This window comes from Pinus tabuliformis, chromosome 2_2 (genome assembly GCF_031772625.1).
Source record: "Pinus tabuliformis cultivar Carrire ecotype Pingquan chromosome 2_2, CPIR1, whole genome shotgun sequence".
Classification (NCBI taxonomy): Eukaryota; Viridiplantae; Streptophyta; class Pinopsida; order Pinales; family Pinaceae; genus Pinus; species Pinus tabuliformis.
In genome coordinates this window covers 16099853-16123447 of record NC_142300.1, presented here as the reverse complement: position 1 = coordinate 16123447, position 23595 = coordinate 16099853, and the positions used below count along the sequence as shown (strand labels likewise).

Below are 23595 nucleotides of genomic sequence, written 5' to 3'. Positions count from 1 at the left end.
TACTCAAATTGATGATGAGGTGACCCAACTTTCCAAGGAATTGATGCCAACATATTGTCATAACTGTCTCTAATGTCTCTAAGTATCACATTCCAAAATGAAATGCTTTTCTGATTCCATTGCCCTAGAAGTGCAAAAAGTACACACCCATTATTCCCAAGCTTCTTTAGGTCTCTTCCACGGTCCTGTATCACACTGAAATTGATGTAAGTTAATTCTTAATTGAACAATAAAAATCTTTGCTCTCCACTGAATGCTAGCCCCAATAAACTCTTTTTGTTAGAGATCACAAATTACATTAAATACCTAAACATAATTTATTTCAATTTTAAGATTAATAAAAAATAATTATTTACTAATCATTAAAAAACTATATATAAATAAAATGCTACTAGAATAGAATTGTGTATCATTAAAATTAATATAAAAATATCAAACTTAGTTGAATATAGATGTTTCTTGTCTGAATATAAATGTCCCTTGAAATAATTTATTTCCTCAGAAAATAACTCCCATCCTCATTCCCTTGTTATAAAAAATAAACCTATAAAGCCTACACAAACCACCTTATTTTTAAACTGAATAAATAGATTAATGAAATTTATAGAGTCTACAACACGGCAAACAAGTCAAAGCAAGGCGGAATACGAAAGTCCGCTACCTCGTTTATTCTACACGCTTCGACAATAATGCGCTTCATTAAAGCGATATAGCCTGAGAAATTGGATAGATAAGAAGCTCCGGCCATGGCGGTTGCAACAACCTTTGGAATTAAATCAGAAACCCCCGCCATGGCGGTGGCAAGAATCTCTGCAGGAAAAACACAGCACTGCTACTCCTTCTCCCCATCCGTTGTACGGATTTCGTCTGCACCACAGAATTCACAGTCTCAGTTCAAAAGGAAATCGAAGGTAAAGCTTTCCTCCAGGTTTCTGGCGGGCGATAGCCCCTGGAATGGCCTGGTCGCGCATCAGTTACAGTGCAATAACAGACATCGAATTAATAGCAGCTTCCCCCGATCTACCAGTCGTGTGGTAATTTAACTTTCATCATAGTTTTTGCTTGTGTAAAGTTTTTTTTCATTGCGCTCTGTTAATTAATTATGAGGGCTGAATCTTGGCGTTGGTTTGGTAGGTGGCGAGATTGTTTGGGCCTGCAATCTTCCAGGCATCGAAGCTCAAGGTTCTATTTCTTGGAACACATGAAGAGAAACATCCGGCGCATCTTCCCAGGACTTATACGCTCACACACAGCGACATCACGGCCAAATTAACGCTGGCTATTTCTCAAACAATCAATAAAGATCAGGTCGGTCTGTGTTCTGTTTTTGCTGAATCTTTTGAAAATAGGATTTTTATGGCTCAGAAGTTTAAAGCCTGCGAGTTCTTTATATATGTGCGCAAAATAGGATTTTTATAGCTCAGAAGTTTAAAGCTTATGAGTTCTTTATATATGTGCACAAAATAGGATTTTTATAGCTCAGAAGTTTAAAGCCTGCGAGTTCTTTATATATGTGCACAGTTGCAGGGATGGTATAACAGGTTACAGAGAGACGAAGTTCTTGCGCAGTGGAAGAAATCTCAGGGCAAAATGTCTCTGCACGTTCACTGTCACATCAGCGGAGGTCACTGGCTCCTGGACGCCATCGCTAGACTTAGATTTTACATCTTCCGCAAGGAACTGCCGGTGGTATGCCTGCTATTTTCCTTCATTTCTTTGTTTTTTCACCAGGGTTTGAGGTGTATTTCCAATTAATTTTATTAGATTGTTGGGTTAATGAACAAATTCATGAATTTACAGGTGCTGGAGGCGTTCAGACATGGGGACCGGGCTCTGCTTGAGAAGCACCCAGAGCTGGAGACCGCACTAGTTTGGGTGTATTTTCATTCCAATGTCAAAGAATTCAAACGTGTGGAATGTTGGGGATCTTTGGCTGAAGCATGCAAGGTAAGTGAATTGATCCTTTGTGTCCTACTCTCTTGATTTTTAAGATCATGATTGTGATAATTTACAATAAGTTTGTCTTTTCGTGTTGTTATTATATTTTTAAAATTGGTAATTTATATAAATAATATCACAAAGAGGAGTTTAATATATTATATGTAGAAATTGAATTTAAATTAGACTTATCACAATATATCTCACATATAACGACTGAATTTGAATTAGACCAATTACAATATTTCTCACATGTTATATGTGGAAATTGAACTTGAATTAGAGTTATCATCCTATTTCTCTCCTATTATCCAATTTACATTTAATTGATTTTTTTTAAATAATTTATTTAAAAACATTGTTATTTGAATTATTCTAAATAAATTTGAAATCCAATTATTATGATATTTAGATGTCCAATTATTATGATATTTAGATTTCATGAATATATTTAGATTTCATGAATTGATTCTTTTGGAAATAATTTATTTAATAATATTATTTATTTTGAATTATTCTAAATAAATCTGAAATCCAATTAAATTAGAGTCATCATGATATTTCTTTCGCATCATTTAATTTATATTTAATTATTATTTTAAAAATAATTTATTTAAAAATATTATTTATTAAATTATTCTAAATAAATTTGACATCCACCTATTATGATATTTAGATTTGTTAAGGCTTAACTTTAATGGAAAAAAGATTTCTAAAAACACACTGATCGTCATTAAATTATATAAAACTTAATTAAACTTTAAAATATTATTTAATTCTAGATATTCTAAATAATTTTAAAATAAAAAATCAATTATTATGATATTATATTATATATATATATATAATTGGAGCTTAAAAATATATATAGTTTTAAAATCTATTTTAATATATATTTACATCTTTTTGTTTCTTGGGTCAATGTGTATATCTCTGCAAATTGGAAATTTGGCAATTGTCTTCCCAACACCAATATGCCTTGCAACTTTAGAGGTGTTAGTCTCTCTAATTAGTTGTTGTTTCTCACATTTAGGGACAAAACTTATCCAACCTATAGAGTAAAGTGTTTTAGAGATGATAGTCAATGTATTGTCACTATTGTCCACATGACTCTAGCCCTGTAACTGTTGATACACCTTTCTAAAGTTTTCATCCTCTGTATATCCCTCTCATGTGCATTAGAGTTCCCAAAGCTATGATTTTTTGATGTGGGTGGCCTTGAAAGCATGTGGGCCAACTTGTTTGTGTTTTCCTTCTTGTACTTGATAACTAAATGATTTTTTTGTAAAAACCACATCCATTTGTATTGTTTGGTTTGTTGTAACTTACTCTAGGCCCGCAGGGATTGTAGAGACTGTTGATTTGTGTGGATGATTGTCTCGTTTCCTATTAGATAGTGTTTCCACTTTTCTCCAGCTTGTATTAGGTCATAGAGTTCCTTCTCATAGGTAGGGTAGTGGAGAACTGCTCCATGAAACACTACTTGCAATAAGACTACTCTTCTGAATTCCCACTCTCATCTATCTCCACTTTGAAGGGATGTTGTAGGTTTCATGATGCAAGAATCAATCCTTGAGTGATTTTGTTCTTCAACTCTTCAAAGGCCCTCTGTTGACCTTTCCCCCACTATAAACTCTTACCACTCGACGTTATGGTGCAAAGGGGTGCAACTACTATTGGAAAAGAGGCTATGAATTTCATTAGGTATTGCATTGCCCCAACAAAACTCCTAATCATATAAACATGTGTAGGCGCCAACCACTTCATGATGGCCTCCATCTTGGCAAGATCTATCTTGAGCTCCCCTCCATTAATCACATAACATAAATACACCAAACACTGTTGTGAAAACTCACATTTTTTAAGATTTTCCAACAGCGAGTGGTTCTTCAAAGTCTCTAGCACTTGTATCAAGTGTGAAATGTGCTCCACCCAATTTGCACCTATTTGGTTTTAAAGGTAGTCTTCTAAGCATGAGAAGACTTGAACCTAGTAATACCCTAATTTTAAATCCATCTTGGTGAAGTATTTTTCTTGTTGCAATTGGTTCAACGTCATTAATCCTAGGTAGGGGGTTGTTCTTGAACACAATTTTGTTTAATGCTCTTTAATCAATGCACATTCACTAAGTTACATCCTTTTTGACATAATTATGACCGGTGGCCCACATGGTGAATTGTACTTGGTCGAATAACACACTAGTCTAGCAGCTACCACAACTTCTTCTTCACCTCGTTTGCTTCTAGAACATACACTTTGTATATCCCAATGTTTGGAAATGGAGAGTTCGACAATAATTGGATCTTGTACTCCATATCCCTCTTGGGTGGTATCCCTTCAAACTTCTGGAACACAACCCTTTGTGCATGTAGCAAATATTCAAGTTGTTGTCTAAGTTCTTTAGTGCACCCCTCCAGAGATGCATTTGTTCTTATTAACTCTTTTACATATTAATTTTCTCTTAAGACTAATAAACACAATTCTTTCTAGAACTAAGCAATTTCTTAGTTTGGTTGGCATTTACCCATGAAATATTTGACTTTCCCTTGTGCATGTTGATGATGAATGATCTTTAATTTTTTATGAGACAATATTGATCGACTCTCCACATGAATATTGCATCTTGCATGTACATATAGGGACCCCCAAACATAACTCCACATATATCAAGTGGAACTACATCCAATTCTACTTCATCAATAAAATCAACACTGATAGCAAATTTAGTTTTGCATTGTTTGGTTACCTTTATCTTTACCTCATTGTTGACATTTCCCATTGGATATGGGCTAGGATGATCACGAGCCTTTGTTCTAAATTTGTTGATCAGATCCAATGCTATGATATTTTCTTGTGAACCCAAGTCAAACAATGCATCAATCTTTGTCTTCTTGACCTAAAACTTTATATGGAAGACTTTGGTCATCTCCTTCTCTTCTTGTTAATGCAGACTACTTAGATTCACCTTCTTCTACATTAAGGTGAATACAATCTTTTCATCCACATTGAAGCTTCTTTCCACCTAATTGCTTGCACCTATGGCGATAAATATTAATTTTCTTCTCATCCTTCTTTCGATTCTTCAAGTTCAATATTGGATGCAATTTCTAAAAAAATTTCTTTGTGTGACCATCAACGTTGTAGTGGTTTTTGTTGTCATATTGTCCTTCCCTTCTTCTCTCCTTAGAAGCTTCTTGGTGCTCTTTCTGCTTTGAACCTCTTGACTATCCTTTCTTTTGGCCCATGTTTGCTAGGTATTGTGCTTTTACACAATCCTAATCGATTGTTTTGGGTTTGAACAACACCATTTTTGTTCATAAATGGTTATGTAGGCCCCCCCAGATACTTGAGGAGTACATCTATGTTCTTGGGAGAGATACCCACCTTTATTTCCATTTTCGTGAATTCTTTGGTGTACTTTTGTACACTTTACCATTGTTTCTTCTTGAAGTAATGACACCAGACCCATTGGTCCTCTATCTACCCGATAAGGTAGAATAGAGACTTTGTGAGAGTTTTAAAATCTGCTCACCTAGTTACTGGAGGATCACCCTCCACCCTAATGGTTTCCGTGCGGCTTTCCTTCTAGCTCAGAGCATGGTCCTCTAATTTCAAAAGATCAAATGATTTTTTTTTGTTTCTTGCGTATCTGGTGAATACTAAAGCAAACATATCATTGTTACAACCAGTGATTTAATCTCAAAGTATCGATCTCACCTTGAGATGACTTGATGTCCACCTTTGTTTTTATCTTGAAGAGGGAATATTAATGGGGTTCACAACCCTTGAACTTGTTTGCTATTTTGATCCAGGTGGATATTGGTGGCCACCCGCCAATTCCGCTTGGACCCCCACCATTGTTTCTTTTAGTTTTTCAGTTTCTTTATTTGTAGCACAATTTACTATTTTTGGTAGTTTTTCCGGTCTTGAACATCTGGAGCCATTTTGAAGCCTTAAACGATGTTTTTTAGGAAAACTGGGAGCAACATTGGTCCATGGATGGACCAATGTTGCTCTTCCCAAAGTTGTATTCTTCAGAAAGATATTTCTAAGGAGGTATTGTGCGCGTCAAATGGAGAGATCGTATGCCAAAGTTACAACCCCGGGAAGTTGATGTACCAATTTACCCAAAACGGGGCTCATAGTTTGGTGTTTCATCTCCTAGGGTTAGGGTTTTGGATGTTTAGGGTTTTCCGTCGTTTCTTCACAATAGATAGGCCTTCGAACCTCATTGTAAGATGGTTCAAAGGCATGTAGCCACCACATCTCTCCTCAGAGATAAGCTACCATCGCTCGAGCTAGTTTATTTCCATTTCTGTTTGTAAGCATATTTCAGTATTTTACATTATTTAAATGAAGTATTATTTCTGTTGTATCTCTGTATTTATGGATATCTTTGTAATTTGTTACATTCCTGTTTAAATCCAGATCAGTGATATTAGAGTGGTCTGCTCTTTCTCTATTTTTCTTTGCATGTCCCCAACAAGGTCGGGATATAAGAAGTTAAGGCTTGAACTGGTTGAACCTTTGCAAGACCAACATCGCAAATCTTGACAACCTTCCATGGCGGATGAAAAGAAAGACGAGGGGGCAAGAGATCCTATCAAAATATTGCTCGAAGAGGCCCTCGAGCGACAAAGGAAAGCGATGATGGACAACTTTGCCCAGATCCTTTAGTGGCTACCCAGCGGTGACACATCTACTTCCAGCAGCTACTCTGGAAGCGCCACACCCTTCAACGTACAAGTTAACTTTGACATTCCCATATTTGAGGGTTAGATAGATGCAGACGTTGTAGATAAATTGCTAAATATGTTAGAAGGGTATTTTTTTGTTCATGATTTTTCTGGTCGGGAAAAGATTACTTTCGCTCTTCTCAAAGCCACCCCCTACATCAAGCACTGGTGGGAAACCTACTGCGAGCAGAAGGATGAAAGTACGGCCTCACTTTTTTCAGTCGCACCCACTTGGAATTCATTCTGGAATGCCATCAAGGAGCAGTACTACCCTGTCAAAAGCTATGAGGATAAATACATAAATTGGACCACGCTGCGGTAGGGAAAGGACCAAGACGTGCCGGAGTTTACCAATATTTTTCATACCCTTCGCACAAAGTTGGGTATCAAGGATTTTGAGTTGCATTTGGTACTCAAATACCGTGGCTGCCTACACAGGTACATCCAGGATGAGATGGAGTTCCTGGACATCTCCTCACTCGGCACGACGTACTGATACGCTGTCAAGATCAAGAAGAAGTTTAAACAGAAGAAACGAGACTTTGGATCTACAAATCTGAAGGAAAGGAAAGGCGCCCCTAAACCACTAAACAAAGGACAAAGCCAAGGCGGGGTGGCCCGAGACAACCCGCCAAAGCCACAAGCAAAGAACAACACCATAAAGCTGAAGAAGGACACGGGAAAGTGGTGTGAGTTCCATAAGAGCTCCACTCACAACACAAGTGAGTGTCGGGCCAAGCAGTCACTAGTGGTCGAGCTAAAGTCTTTGGAATCAGATGCATGTTCAGACTCTGAGTCAAAACCCAATAAAGGGAATGACAAAGGGAAGCAGATTATCGATGCGGAGCCCAACGCCACCGTTGCCACCATGAAGATCCAAAAGGAGGAACCCGAAGATCCAGAGGAGGAGGAGCGCTTCTTCCACTCCTAGATGTGGGTAAAAGGCTCCCTGCTACAGTTCATTATTGGTAGCGGGAGCCAAAAGAACCTCATTTCGGTAGAGGTCCTGATGCGGCTAGACTTATCGACCACAACACATCCACAACCGTACACCATCAGGTGGCTTCACTAAAGACGGGATCTTCGCGTGAGCCAATAGTGTCACCTTCCATACAACATCAAGCCCTTCACGGATGAGGTATTGTGTGACGTTGCTCCCTTTGATGTTTGTGATGTATTATTAGGCCAACCATACTTGTGGAAGAGACATGTTGTATATGAGTCAAGGCCTTGTGCTGTTATTGTTATTTTGGGAAATGAGTTGTACAGGATACCGGAGGTAGCACCGCCTACCGACATCTCTTTGGTTACTACAAAACAATGTAGTAAGCTCATTTCTAAAACTAGGAAATTTGTTTTCCTCCTGATACGCCTTCAAGGAAAGAAGAAGACGGTGGCCACGACCTCCAGAGAAGGCCCCTCCGCATGACAACTACAGATGGATAAGGTCATGGAGGAGTACGAGGACATCTTCACCTCCCTCGCAGGGGTTCCTCTGCACTGTCAGGTCAAGCACTCCATCGATCTGATCCCAGGTGCGTCTCTGCCCAATGGACCAATCTATTGATGCTTCGTTCTGGAGAACGATGAAATCAAGAGGCAGATTCAGGAGCTGCTGCAGAAAGGTCACATTAGACCGATTTCATCACCTTGTCGAAGCCCGATCATGATGGTACAGAAGAAGGATGGGATTTGGAGATTTTGTATAGACTTTCAGGAGCTGAACAAGATCACTTGCAGAATAGGTACCCGATCCCACGGATTGATGATCTTTTGGACCAACTGAAGGGGGGAAAATATTTCAGCAAGATCGATTTGAAGTCAGGATATCACCAGGTACCAATCGAACCCTTCGATGTGTGGAAGACTGCCTTCAAAGCCAAGGAGGGCCTTTTCGAATGGTTGATTATGCCTTTCAGGTTGACGAATGTTCTTACAACCTTCATGAGGCTAATGGATGACATCTTGCGGCCAATCACCAACTCATTTGTAGTGGTATACTTGGATGACATCCTGATCTTCAGCCAGAGTTGGGAAGAGCACCTCCACCACATCCGACAGGTTCTCCAAACAATGCGGCAACACAAGTTATGTGCCAATTTGAAGAAATGCACTTTTGGCATGACCCAAGTTCAGTATCTGGGATATATTATTGATGAACAAGGGGTGCTTGTGGATCCAACCAAGATCCAAGTCATTCGGGATTGGCCATCTCCAACCACTATGACAGAGCTTCAAAGCTTTCTGGGTCTCGCCAACTTCTATTGCAGGTTCGTGTTGGGATTTTCTCATATCACTTAGCCTTTGAGTCAAATCACCAAGGGAGGAGCGAAAGATAAATTCTTTTGGTTTGAATCTCAACATAAGGCATTCATAGAGTTGAAACATCGCCTCTGCTTGGCACCAATGCTCGCGTTACCAGACTTGTAACAACCATTTGAGATTGAGACAGATGCCTTTGACTATGCTATTGGGGCAGTCCTTACTCAACACGGGCATCTAGTGGCATATCACAGTGAGACACTTTCAGAGACAGTCCAGAAGTATCCCACTTATGACAAAGAGATGTATTCCATTGTGCAGGCCTGCAGAAAATGGAAGCATTACGTTTTGAGGAATGAAACGGTCATCCACACAGACCACCGGCCCCTGCAATTCACACAGATGCAAGGGAAGTTACAGAATGATCGCCATCAGAAGTGGTCCACATACCTGCAACAGTTCCATTTGAATATCAAGTATAAGAAGGGCAGCACCAATAATGTTATAGATTGCCTCAGTCGACCACTGATCATGGCGTTAACCATCGTGCTCAACTCTTGTGGGCACGAGACTTCTGATTGGCCACTTCTCTACAAAAGCGACCCAGAATTCGACCACACATACCAGACACTCTTGGAGGGCCATCATGTTCCAGATTTTCACCTCCAAGATGCCCTGTTATGCCACCTGGGTCACCTTTGTGTTCCTTTAAGTGAGCGTGTCAAGATGATATGGGAAACACACTATAGTCGGGCTGTTGGGAATTTCGGGGTCAAGAAAATGGTGGCAGTGCTACAAAAGTATTTCTATTGGCTGAATCTTCAACAAGATGTCAGAAAGTACATCAGATCCTGCACTGCCTGCGCCATTGCCAAACCGACCATCAAGAAGCAAGGCTTCTATACTCCGCTACCTACCCCTAGTCGACCTTGGGAATCCATCTCCATGGATTACATGTCGGGCCTTCCTTCTACTAAGCATGGAAATGACTGTGTTTTTGTGGTCGTCGATAGGTTCTCAAAGATGGCCATTATGGCGGCCTGCAAGAAGAATATCACAGCAGAAGCCACTACTAAACTCTTCTTTGAACAAGTGTGTGTACACTTTGGGATCCCACAGTCTATCATCTCAGATCGAGACAACAAGTTCCTCAGTACATTATGGTCTAGTCTTTGGTCAATGCTAGACAACAAACTCACTAAGTCCACAGCCTTCCATCCCCAAATTGATAGCCAGACAAAGGTTGTCAACAAGATTATCGTACACATTCTGCGCATGTACAACTCAAAGCATCTACACACATGGGATGAGAGCCTCCCCTATGTTCAGCACAACTATAACTGGGCTCTCCACAACTCAATTGGCCACAACACTTTTTAGGTGGACTTGGGATTCCAACCACTATATCCCATTGATGTGGCCATGCCATCTGCAGCAACTCAAACAGATTCGTCTCATGTCCAGTCTGAAACAGATAAGGCAAATAGCTTCATTGAGCACATCCAACATATCCGCCAGCAGGTCCATGACATTCTGGAGAAATCAAATGCCAAGTACAAGCATCGACATGATCAACATCGGGTGCTACACAAGTTTTAGGTGTGCAACAAAGTCTGGTTGCATCTACAAAAGGAATGCCTTACCGGAGCCTATCGGAAACTCAAACCACTCTGATATGGTCCTTACACCATTACCAAGGTTGTGGGAGACAATACATTTGAGCTCAACATTCCCCCATTCCTTGGAATGCACCCAATGTTCAATGTTGACCGCATTCGGCCATACTTTCTACCATTACTAGACACATCCGACATTGCAGAACATCTCACACCAACAGAGTTAGATCCAGATTGCATGGAACAAACTGCAACTGATCAAATCATGGACACGCATATCAAGCACACTCGCCAGTAGAAGATCTAACTGTATTGAGTTGTCAAAGCAGGCCAACTCCTTCACCAGGGCAAATGGCTCACCATGGACCAAGTTAAGCAGAAGTTTTCTCATCTCATGGAGGAACTCAACGCAATGGGGCCCATTGCTTCCTAAGGGGGGATGAATGATCCAGGTGGATATTGGTGGCCACTCACCAATTCCACTTGGACCCCCACCATTGTTTCTTTCAGCTTCTCAGTTTCCTTATTTGTAGCACAATTTACTATTTTTGGCAGTTTTTAGGGTCCTGAACTTCTGGAGCCGTTTTAAGGCCCTAAACGACATTTTTTTGGGAAAAATGGGAGCAACATGGGTCCATGGACCGATGTTTCTCTTCCCAAAGTTGTAGCCCTCGGATAGATCTTTCTACCGAGGTATTTTTCGCATCAAACGAAAATCATATGCCAAAGTTACGACCCCGGGAAGTTGATGTACCAATTTACCCAAAACGGGGCCCATAGTTTGGCGCTTCATCTCCTAGGGTTAGGATTTTGGATGTTTAGGGTTTTCCATTATTTTTCAACAATAAATAGGCCTTCGACTCTCATTGTAAGACAATTTATAGGCCTGTAGCCGCCACATCTCTCCTTAGAGATAAGCTACCATCGCCCGAGCTAATTTATTTCCATTTCTGTTTGTAAGCATATTTCAGTATTTTACATTAATGAAATGAAGTATTATTTCTATTGTATCTTTGTATTTATGGTTATCTCTGTAATTTGTTGCGTCCCTATTTAAATCTAGATCATATTTCTCTAGTTCTTTCTTGGAATCCTTCTTTGGATCTTTTTTACCCCCCAATTGTTCCTTTGATCTAACCTCTGAGTTGGAACCTTGGTCTTATTTGATTCGAAACTTGTTTGGCAAAGCCACCACAAGGAAGTTCATATTATGGTTGATATATGTGATTTGCACTTCCAACCTTGAGAATCTGTCCTTTTCCATATCTCAAGAGTTATATAAACATATTCATGAGCCATAGCTGGGTTTTACAACTACTTGCTAAAAATATTTCTTGGATCTCGTGCAACTTTCCACAATTACCCAAAGAAACCTGATCTGATACCAATATGGGCTATAAGCTTATGTGGATATTCCATTTGAAAATTCATCACAACAAGTTTATTAAAATAAACTAAAATTTATATTATGAAGGGTTAATTTCTTTTAGATTCTAGATTTGTTATTATTGATCTTTTGTTGTTTATGTATGCAATAGATAAAATGTATAAAATATAGAACAATGAAATACAAACACACACCAATCATAACGAAAACAAAGATATGATCTGGGAAACCCTTCCGAAAGAAAACCTAGTTGGAAGGTGAGGCTACTCTGCTCTCTTTTGTCTGCAATGAGAATAATGCAAGTACAAAGGAGAAGACACTCTTTATGGAGTTACCTAAGACCTATGGCTTGTGGGCTACTATAAAACACAATATCCCTCTATTATGCTCTTTCTTTATCCACACCTAGCCTACTTTCCTCTACTATGGAAAAAAATGCAAGCAAATAGAATAGATCCCTTTTCCTCCTAGTGCCCTAGTTATAACATAACTTGATAGCTGACTATGGATTAAGTTGGACTTCAACTCTCAACTAGAGCTACAACTTTGATCCTTCTAGAGTCTTCTATATAGTGTTCACATGTCTAACCCATTTTCCATGAGTAACAAGGGTTGGCATGGCATCTTCTCGAATCATCATGGACAAAAGGAAGGGTCAACTTCTGAGTGGTAGAAGTTTTGTATATAGGCTCCATTTAATGCCTTTCTTGCACTATTGGAAACGTTTATTAGTGTAGAATGTGTTTGTCACAAGCGAGAGTTTTTGGATCCCAAAAAACTTCATTTCATGCCCCAAATTGCCTCTAAAATTTTTCAATCCCCAATTTTCTAGATTGGGACCCGTTGGTAAAAATGGCTTTGTACGTTGAGTCTTCCAAGTTTTCCATTATGAAAGAATCGATATGGATGACAATTAATATAATGATCCAATCTCTATCTATACAACTGCTATCTTTCATTTGTATGTAGGTTGTACAACTCAATTTGAGGTGATTTTTATAGTCGTGAATTTGTTGGTTTAACAACTTGTGGAGGTATCCTTGTATGCTTTGAATAATGAATGGGAAGTTTGTTTTGAAGAAGAAATACTTGTGTGTGTGTGTGAAACTATTTTATGTTCTTAGCTATTATGTGATTGATGTTATGATATAAAATTAATTTTAGGATTAACTTAAATTCAACAATTTATTTATTTATTTGAGATCATAAGAATAACAATAACCTAAGGTTATGAATTTTTACATGGTATCAAATCTTCTCTTTCATTGAGATTCTCAAGGGGTTGCAATAGTAAATCAATTTTTGGGCACAAGGACTAGTAGTCAGAGGATTTCAATATTTTTTCCAAGGACTAATTTCCAGATCTCAGAGTTTGAGTAGTAGATCTCAATTATGATATCAACTAATCTCAGATTCAAGGAAAAATTGAATGGCACCTAAAGTTTCTTGTATTGGAAATTTAGGTTTACTCTCTTATTGGAAGAGAATGATCTCAGGAATATTGTTAATGATGTTGTTCCTTTTGTTTATAAATCCACAACATTTGGAAACTCAAGAAAAATAAAGTGAAGTCCAAGCAAATGATTATGGATGTAGTTAAGAATCACTTAATTCATCACCAATCTAAGAATAAGATGAAAAAGGAAATATTCAATGCCTAATTATCCTTTACCAAAGTGAGAACATAAACATCAAGATGATATTCTGGAACAAACTTAGAGCCATAGAGATAACTAGATTAAATTCAATTACCAATTACCTTATGAAGGTCACATAGATTTCTGATAAACTTGTAGCAGTTGGGGACAATATTACAGATGCAAAGCTAATGAACATGCCATTGAATAGTTTCCTAGCTTCATGCGAATTATTTGTCAAAGATATTTGTTCCCATGAGAACCTTATTAACTTTAAAAGGAAAAATAATGACCATATTCAGTGGTAGACTTAGATGGAATCAAAAGCCAACAAGAAGAGTGGCGATGAGAACCTAGCCCTCTTTGGATAGACAAATAAGGCTAGAGGTAAAAAACACAACAAGGGCTTGGGTAAAATCAATTGATTTATTATTATAAGCATGATAATTATCCATCATAGTGTCCAGATAAGATGAAGGGTAAATGGAAACAACAATTCATAGTAAAAACTTTTGCAGAAACTCTAGATGAATGAGTTTTTTGCCAAGTTTGAGAAGGATTTCTTTATTTTATCTTGTCTTTCTACTAGTATAGTTCCAAGGAATGTATGGAATATGAATAGTGGGGCATATTGTCTTGTAACATTACCTTAATGGTTATTTTCTAGTCTAACAAAGTAAAACTCATGATTATAGGTTGATCTCAATGATAATGCCAAGCACTTAGTATAAGAACAAGCACTTAGTATAAGAACTTGGTACCTTTCCCTTTCAGTTTGAGTAAGATAACTCTTTAGATTTTGATGATGTTTTATTCATCCCAGTTCTTAAGATTAAATTTCTTTCAATTTTGATTATACATGATAAAGGCTATGCAATTGAGTTCAAGAACCAATGAGTCCTAATTAGATGAAGGGAATCTATCCTAGATGCAGCACAAGTAATAGGGGTTAAGGAAGCTAACCTTTGCAGGTTGCAAGGTGAACCTATTCGAGCCCTACTTCATAATAATGAGAAATTGTGGGAGTTGTGGCACAAGAAGATGGGGCACCTGCATCATAATGCGTTGCTTATTTTGAGCAATATAGTCACAAGTTTTCTAGATTTCAACATTAAGCAATAGGGAGTATGCAGAGGGTGCACGCTAGCATGCCCAAGCTACTTTCATAAATGAAAAGCATAGGTCCAAGGAGATTCTAGACCTAATGCAATTATATGTTTATGCACTGATGCTAAATTTTAGGAATCATGCATTATGTTCCCCTCATCAATGGCTTCTCTTACAAGATTTAGATTTTCTTTTTAAAGATAAAGGATTAGGTATTTAGTAGGTTTTAGGAGTTCAAAGCATTAGTTGAGAACTAGACAGGGGAATAGATGAAAGTGTTGAGATCAAACAATGGGGGTGAGTATACTTCCAAGGAATTTAAGGGTTTCTATAAGGAGACAAGAATCAAGAGGGAGACAAAGAATTTAAGGGTTTCTATAAGGAGACAAGAACCAAGAGGGCGCTGATTGCTCCATACAACCCATAACAAAGTGGGGTTGTAGTGAAAAATGATAGATCCATCATAAGGGTTGCTGAGACCATGATTCATGATCAAAATTGATGTCCTCGTGTCATTTCGAAGAACAAGACACTAGATGATGCATTCATTGATGTGAAGCTAGAGGTGAGTCATTTCTACATCTATCGTTGTCTAATTTATATCCATGTACCAAGAGAGAAGAGGACCATGTTGGAGCCCTCATGTAGGAAGTGTTTATTTGTGGGTTATAGTGAGATGTCAAAGAGCTATAGGGTCTTTATTCCAGTGCAGAGGAAGATAATAATGAACAGAGATGTAAAGTTTAATAGTTTGCATCCAAGAAATCCCATAAGCCTATTCTAATGGTAGAGGATGAGGAGAAGGAAGCTTTGAAGGTTGAGCAAGGGTCACTAATGTCTTATAGAGTGGTGCCACAACCTTCAAGTGAAGAGAAGACAATAACCCCTTTCACTTTTGTTAGGAGACATGATTGGTTCACTTAGATATTAAGGGATGCTCAACGGTATGTTGAGGCTCCTAAGAGAACTTTTAGGGAGAGAAAACTGAAGAAGTTTCCAAACTGGGTGGCATTGAAAAGTAGTGTCATAGATTCTAAACCAATAGGTATGGTTGGATGCCATGGTGGAGTGCACATCCATCATGAATAATGATATTTACAACATAGTGCAAAGAGCAGAGGGGAAGTCAGTAGTGAGTTGCAAGCAGATATATAATATCGAGCATACTGTAGATGGTGACATTCAGAAGTTCAAATTAAGGTTTGTGGTGATAGGATTTTCCTAGAAAGAGGTAGTGGACTATGAGGAGACAATTGCTCCACTCACTGGGTACAGTTGCATTCAAGCAATTATGTCCTCAGTTTCACTTATGGGATGGAGGATATGATAGATGGATGTGAATACAACTTTCCTTAACGAGATCATCGAGGAAGAAATGTATATAGAACAACCTTAGGGATTTGAGGTAAATGGGAAGGAGTCCTATTTTTGTAGAAATTGAAGATGCCTTGTATCGCCTCAAGCAAGCATCAAGAGCATGGTATTCTAGGATAGATGGAAATTTGTAAAGTATAGGATTCACCAAAAGTGAAGTAGACTCCAATCTATATTATATATATGTTGGGTCTAATATATTTGTTTTAGTGATGTATGTAGATGCATCATTTCTTATAGATGTAGAGAAGCTCATTGCAGGGTGCAAAATGAATATGGGAGCTAAGTTTGAGATGGAGCACTTTGGCATGATGCATTACTTGTCAAGTTTGGAAGTTTAGTAGGGACTAGGGGGGATTTTCTCTGGGTAGGATAAACATGTAATTGAGATCCTGAAGAAGTTTTAGATGAAGAACTACAAACCTATGGTCACAATCATGATCACTAATTTGAATAAGTGACAACTTCAAATTCAGAGATTTGGACCCCAGATTGTATAGAGAATTGATAGGTTCTTTGATGTATTGGTCAACAATTAACCATACATATGCTTTGCAATGAACATTGTGAGTTAGTTCATGGTGGATTCAAGGTAGGAGATTTGGGTCCCAACAAAACATGTGCTCACGTATTTGAGAGGCACAATGAAGTATGGTTTGAGATATTTTGGAGATGGTGAATTGAAGTTGTAGGGGCATAATGACTTAGATTAGGTAGGCAATGCAACAAATAGGAAAAATTTAGCTTGGAACCAATGATGATATCTTGATTCAGTAGGAAGCAAACTTTTGTGGCACTTAGCTCTATGAAGGCATAATACATGGAAGCCAATGTTGTTAACTGCGAGACCATCTAGCTTTCGCAAGTTACTTGCATAATTGTTTGATTGGGAGTTGGATCCCATAGTAATTTACTGTGATAATAAAAGTTGTATCAAACTCTTTGAGAATCTAGTGTTTTATGATAGGTCTTGAAACACATAGAGATCAAATATCACTTGATACGAGACATGATTTTGAAGGAGGCAATAATGCTCCATTGTCTTCTGAAAAATTATCAAATAGTTGATATTTAGACTAAGCTATTAGCAAAAGGGAAATTTGAAGCATTCAAAGATAGACTTGGATTGGTGTAGTCTCATTAGGAGGGAGAGTTGAGAAATGTAACTCAAGCAGAAACTTCTTTCACATGTTTCAATGTGAATTTGTAGGAAGTGATTCAAGGCATTTCATTAATGACCAATTTGGAAAATTGGTCACTAATTCTATTTTATAATTCACGTAGGATGAAGATAAATATCTTATGTTTTTTAGTTGATTCTAATAAAGTGCATTTAATGCATCAATGATTTAGATTAAATTTAATCTCGATTGTATCTCAAATTCAAATTAGGGTTTAAAAAAAAGCATAAATAAGACGAGATAGAGATATCATCCATGGTTGACCAATTTAGCAGGTTGAGTGAGCAAAGGAGAGAAACCGATGCACAATAGGAAGAGGATAAACTTGTAGGTTTTTAGCAAATTGAAGATAAATATCTTATGTTTTTTAGTTGATTCTAATAAAGTGCATTTAATGCATCAATGATTTAGATTAAATTTAATCTCGATTGTATCTCAAATTCAAATTAGGGTTTAAAAAAAAGCATAAATAAGACGAGATAGAGATATCATCCATGGTTGACCAATTTAGCAGGTTGAGTGAGCAAAGGAGAGAAACCGATGCACAATAGGAAGAGGATAAACTTGTAGGTTTTTAGCAAATTGAAAAAGCAACCATATAGGAAAGCTTTGTATAGAAATAAATATTCATACAAAAAATATGTATGGTCATACAAAGTCTTATAACAACCACACAAGTTGAATAACTGTTGTCTTTCGTTTCTGTGCACATTGCACTTTCTTAGCAAGTTGTATAACCTAGTTTGAGGTGGTTTTATAATCGTGTAGTGGTTGTTCTAGTAACTTCTAGCTTTAATAATGAATGGGAAGTTGATTTTGATAGAGAAGTTACTTTTGTGTGTGTGAAACTATTTTATGCGTTCCCTCTTTACATTTTCAACAATTGTGTGCTTGATGCTATTATTTGAAATTAATTTTAACAATTTATCTATTTGATTGAGATTATAAGAACAAGAATCACCTAAAATTGATTTTTTTTTACAAAATTCATAACACTATCAAAGATGGCTTTGTGACATAAATGGACTCCATTATTATTCCAAAATACATAGTTTTATTGTTTTTGTTTGCTTTTTGTTTGTTTTCTAATTAGGAGAATCAGTAGACATGTTGCTTGTCATTGAGGAGACCTTAGATCAAATCAGTGAGATTATCACTATACTCTTGAGCCTAACACAACTACCAACAAGTCTCATTAGACCAGTAAACTAAGTTTTGAACCTAAATGCCTTCCAAAGCAATACATCCATCGTTCGACCTAACCCGACAAGCTTACATGATTAAACTCAATTGCATCAAATCTCCAAAATCATTCAATAATTTAAACTCACGAGCCTTTCCTTATGACTATTTAATGTTCCACTTCAACAAATCATACTCGTAGAATCCAAGTTTGACTTGATTAAATTCAATTACATCAAATCTCCAAAATCATTAGATGAGTTAAACTCACAACCCTTTCCTTATGACTCTTCAATGTTTCACTTCGCCAAATCATACTCGTAGACTCCAAGTTTGACCAGAGATCAAAACAAAATATTCGTTTAAAAAGCATGTCGAGTTAGAGTCACAAATCTTATCACCGAGATGCTTAAAAGGTTAGAGTTCAAAAGACATAATTAATACACTAAATAACAAAATATATTTAATTTTAAATGAAAAACAACGTTGTTGAATTTATTTAAATACATAATCCAACACATATATTCAATGCATATGTTTGCTTATCCAATTCCACTCCCCCTTTTGGAGGGATACAAGCCATGATTCATCTAGATGTAGATGGTATAAACCGTTAACCATTTGGACTTACAAGGTTAATCCCATTTTGCCCAACAATACCCATAACTTACGTTTGGTAAGACATGATCCATATGGACCTATAACTTGCAAAGTTAGAAAATGAAAATGAAGTCAATATATAAATAAAACCGAATAATTTGCATTAATATATAAAAATAGTATAGAAATGAAATGTAGTAGTTTAAATATTTTATTTTTTATTTTAAAATATTTTTTCACAACAAAACAAAAAATTGTTTAAATTTTAAATATCAATTATGCGCAGGTACAATTTAGTTATAATAATGATTTTTAAAACATTGTTAAAAGATTTTATTTTCAATTTTTTTAATTTTTAATACTAAAGTATTCAAAATGTTATTTATTTATTGATTATTATTATTATTAACTCATTAATATTATTTATTTATTATTATTATTTTATTAAAAAAAATTATATAAAACTTCTTAAATAATTATTCATAAATAATAAACAAAATATTAAATATAATTGTAAAACATGACCTTACAGAGATCAATATAATTAAATTCAACCACTTTGAATTTGAAGATATTTTATATTTAACTTATAATCATTTAATTTAATCATCCATACATATTTTAATTAATTAAAAAATATAATTTATTTTATTTATATATTTTAAAAATTGGAAAATATTTAAATATAAATAAATTATAAAATTGTTAAATTATTTAAATTTATAAAAATAGATTATATTTTTTTCCTTTTCTTATCTAAAAAAATATTAGATATACAAATATATAAACATCAAGATAGCAATTATTTGTTACATTTTCAACAAAAGAAAATATCCTAAATAAATATTATTAAGTAAATGAATTTTATGTACAATATTATTTATTTGGTTTAATTTTATATTATTACGTGTTAATTTACATGTATATAAAATAATTGTAAATATATATTAATTAGATTTAATTTTGGTGGTTGGGTGGAATGATTGGTTTCTTTTTCATCTAGGTTCTACAAGGGACAATGAATTTTGTTTAATGGTTTTGATCTTTGCTGAGTTATAATTAGATAATCATATAATCTTGTTTATTATAATTATATTTATTTTTTATATTTTATCATTACTCATTTAAGAATAATGAACAGGGTGCACCTAGCAATTTGAACAAGGAATTGGACGAGCTTGATGGTGGAAAATTGGAGATGCCTAGTCATTGCGCAGAACCATGTAGTTGTTGCTTTCCTCCATTTAGCGTTCTTCTACGACCAGAAGATGTTGAACAATTTAGCTAATCCTCATACATTATTTTGTACAGTTGTATGTATTACAATTATTCTTTAAATTGTATTACAATTATTCATATAGTTTAATATTCCAATGTATATTACATAACATATGTGGTAATGGATAGAAAAATATCCATTACTAACAGGGGTAATGCTATGTGTAGGCCGTTGTAAACCGTCAATGTAACAAAATATTCACCCAGGGAAGTTACTTTTCCATATATTGTAATTTAGTATATCTTTATTTGTACCATGTGATAGCTTGACATTTATGAACAATAAAGTTTAGATTTTAACAGTTTCTTTGTATGGTTTTAAAGTTATGTAGATGGTTTTTATTGAGCCAATGATATCAAATGTTGATGGTGGATTTTCTTGCTTGGGTATTTATATTATTTTTCTGATGGTTTGGTTTTATGTTAGATTGTTATGTGTGGGGGCAGAAAAATGAGTTTGAATATTTGTACAAAAAGGAAGGGGTGTTATGGAGAATTGAGTTTGATTTAGTGATGGAATTGGAGATTCTACAGAAGGGGTTGTGGGGTTGAATTAGAATAAATTTGTTGAACAAGTGGTGTCATTTTATCATTTGTTTTGTCACTTTCAGAGGTGTGCATTGTCATGCAACTACTAATTTAATGTGTAGCAATATCAATATGGTGATAATTAAATCTATTTATGCCTCACCTATAGTAATTGTTAAAAAAAATAAAAAATCATCCCTCTCCATAACTAGAACCTCATCCTTAATAGTCCCTGCAAAATCATTTTCCTTTTTCATATGAGATGTCTTAACTTCAGGCTTGTATTCACAAATTTCTTCAATTTTTGTGTTACAGCTTAGGGATTTAGCTAATATATTCTTGCACAACATGAAAATTCTTTTCAAAATGTAGAAAAAAAGGAAAAAACATAAATAAGTAGTTAAAGAATAGAAAAACACCTAATGATAAGCCCTAAACCAAAATAACACATAATAAATTATTTCTAGATCATAAATGCACTTATAGGAATTTCTTGGAGTAATGGAGTCACCTTGAAATTGTGGTTAAATGTGTGCTTGCACCTAGAGATATTTTAAATGATTATGTGATACTTGCACAAATAAGTGGGTCAAAGCCCACGTGATTCCATTTCAATTTAAAAATCCCAAGGTGTAAGTTCAATGGGTTGTCTCTAATGCTGTTGGACATTTGGGTAGTTTTTGCATCAATAGGTGTCTAGTTTTGACTCCCGAGGCAAGGCATAATAGTCTACATTGATGGGTTTTATAGGGATGCCATCTATGGATGTGGGGAAGCATCCCTTGGGTTCCCCTATGAGATTTTTCTTGGAAAAAAATGTGCAACTTTGGTAAATGATTTGGGGCTTGAGAAATGGTGAGAACAAGTTTTCCTAATTGTTATTATAAATCTCTTATAAATTGCCATTGTTTATATGCCACGATTTCCTTTATGTGCATCGAAAATAAATAATGTGGACACCCTAGATGAAAATTTTTGTTATTCTCTTACTCACTTTCAAGGATGCAATGGATATTAATGGGCAATTGGTGAAAATTAGTAAAAATTGATTGTGAAAGTAAGGATATTTGTAGCCCTTTGGGACTTTAATAAGGTTTTGATGGTGAGTTAAATTAATGATCCTTTGAGTGTGACTTAGTGATTGGATCAAATACTCACTAGTACTCAAGACTATTTATCCTATCCGACAAGTAATTCTCGCAGACTCTAAGTTAGACTTGAGAATGAGTCAACAATGTTCATTGAATCCCATGGTGAGTTAAAATCCCAAGTCTTATTACTATTGTGATGCTTAAAAGGTTAGAATTCAAAAGATGTAAGTATTATAATAAATAATAAATATATTTGTTTATTAAAAAAAACCTATTGATGTGGTGTCAAATATTCTAAAATAAACAATTGAACACATGCATTTAATATGTATGTTTGTTGATCTAATTTGACCCCTTCTGTTTTAGGGATATGTTGACGGCGCTGAACCCGCCAACATGTCAGGGGATCTCCCCGGCAAGAAGTCCTAATTAGACCTCAGACCGTTTGGTGTAGGAGTCCCAACAGTGGGTCGTATGGTAATGCCTTGACTGTGGTTTCACATAGAGGCACGTAAGATGTCCCTATTGGTAGCAAGGGTGTGACATATGCGGTATGCGGTAAGTCAAGGAAGGTGCATGAACGATCCCAACACATAGAAAGTGAGGTGAGTGCGCCCCTCGGAAACCTGTGATAGCACAAAGTTAAGAAAGGAACACACGAGAAAAGATGCATCACATGAAAGGAAAGTTAGCTAGCAATCCAAAGTGATGGTTAAACCAACAAAACATTTCAAAAAGATTCATACATACATATATAGAAATAGCTACACATGCATGCATAAGAAAACAAATGCATATATCATTTAGAGTACTCAAGATTGCTGAAATACAATACAAAATATCCATGAAACGCGCTGGCTCTGTTATATTAAGAAGCATAATTTCCAGTCAAACAATACATCCATGTCCAACCACTAGTTTCGATAGCGAAACGTTACAGCCACAACTGCCTGCTCCTCAAAAGAGATATACTAGCTCTGCACAGTGGAGAAGCAAAGGCTCATTACAATACTATCCAAGCTTTCTCTGAGATATTCCTATTGGAAGCTTGGCTGACCAAAAGCCCTTACAATGAGTTATGAGGTTCTATTTATAACAAAGGGTGGGGTGACCCTTGAAATTCCCCTTTGTGATCGTTCATTTATCCTCATTACTCTTCAACTACTCTATGACTGTTATATTCAACTATCGACACTCGAACTTACACTTGACAAGACGTTACATTACAATGCACATGTGACCATGTGAGACAAAATGGCTTGAGCAAGCCATGCAATACATCACTAACACTCAAACCATTGTGGTGAGACCAACTCATTGACATCCTTGTGATGGTGAAGGTGCTGAGCTGATGCCAATCTTGGTCGTCGATGATGGTGTCCATGCACTCAATGGTGAAATCTTGCTGAAGCTAAATCTTGCCTCCGTTGCATTCGAGTGCACTGATATGGCTCCTCCGTTCAACTCGTCTGATAGCATGTGCATGGTCTTCTTGGGTGCGGCCGAACCAGCAACACACTGATGCATAGTGTCCATGGTGATCTTCAAGCGTGTGCTGGTGGTCATGTGCATCAACTGTCAAACTGCATATTCAGCCCCAGTCGGACTTGCTTCTTGTCTTCGCCTCGGTGAGTGTGCCAAATGGGTGCGATCGTATGCATGCGCACAATGACATGCA

The 23595-nt window shown here is 36.4% G+C and overlaps 1 protein-coding gene across 1 annotated transcript; it reads left to right on the top strand.

Moving 5' to 3' along the window:
* Positions 1-637: 637 nt before the first annotated feature.
* Positions 638-20603, top strand: LOC149191317 (protein STAY-GREEN homolog, chloroplastic-like). Its single transcript, XM_089404168.1, has 5 exons — positions 638-1034; positions 1135-1308; positions 1522-1689; positions 1801-1947; positions 20162-20603. Exons 1-5 carry the CDS (start codon positions 747-749, stop codon positions 20306-20308), a joined length of 924 nt encoding a protein of 307 aa, XP_089260294.1. The 5' UTR covers positions 638-746; the 3' UTR covers positions 20309-20603.
* The last annotated feature ends 2992 nt before the right edge of the window (positions 20604-23595 follow it).

Coding starts and splice junctions, on each gene's coding strand:
- LOC149191317 (XM_089404168.1), top strand. CDS start 747: ATGGCGGTTGCAACAACCTTTGGAATTAAATCAGAAACCCCCGCCATG. Junction 1,309..1,521: donor AAACAATCAATAAAGATCAG/GTCGGTCTGTGT, acceptor ATATGTGCACAG/TTGCAGGGATGGTATAACAG. Junction 1,948..20,161: donor CTTTGGCTGAAGCATGCAAG/GTAAGTGAATTG, acceptor AATAATGAACAG/GGTGCACCTAGCAATTTGAA.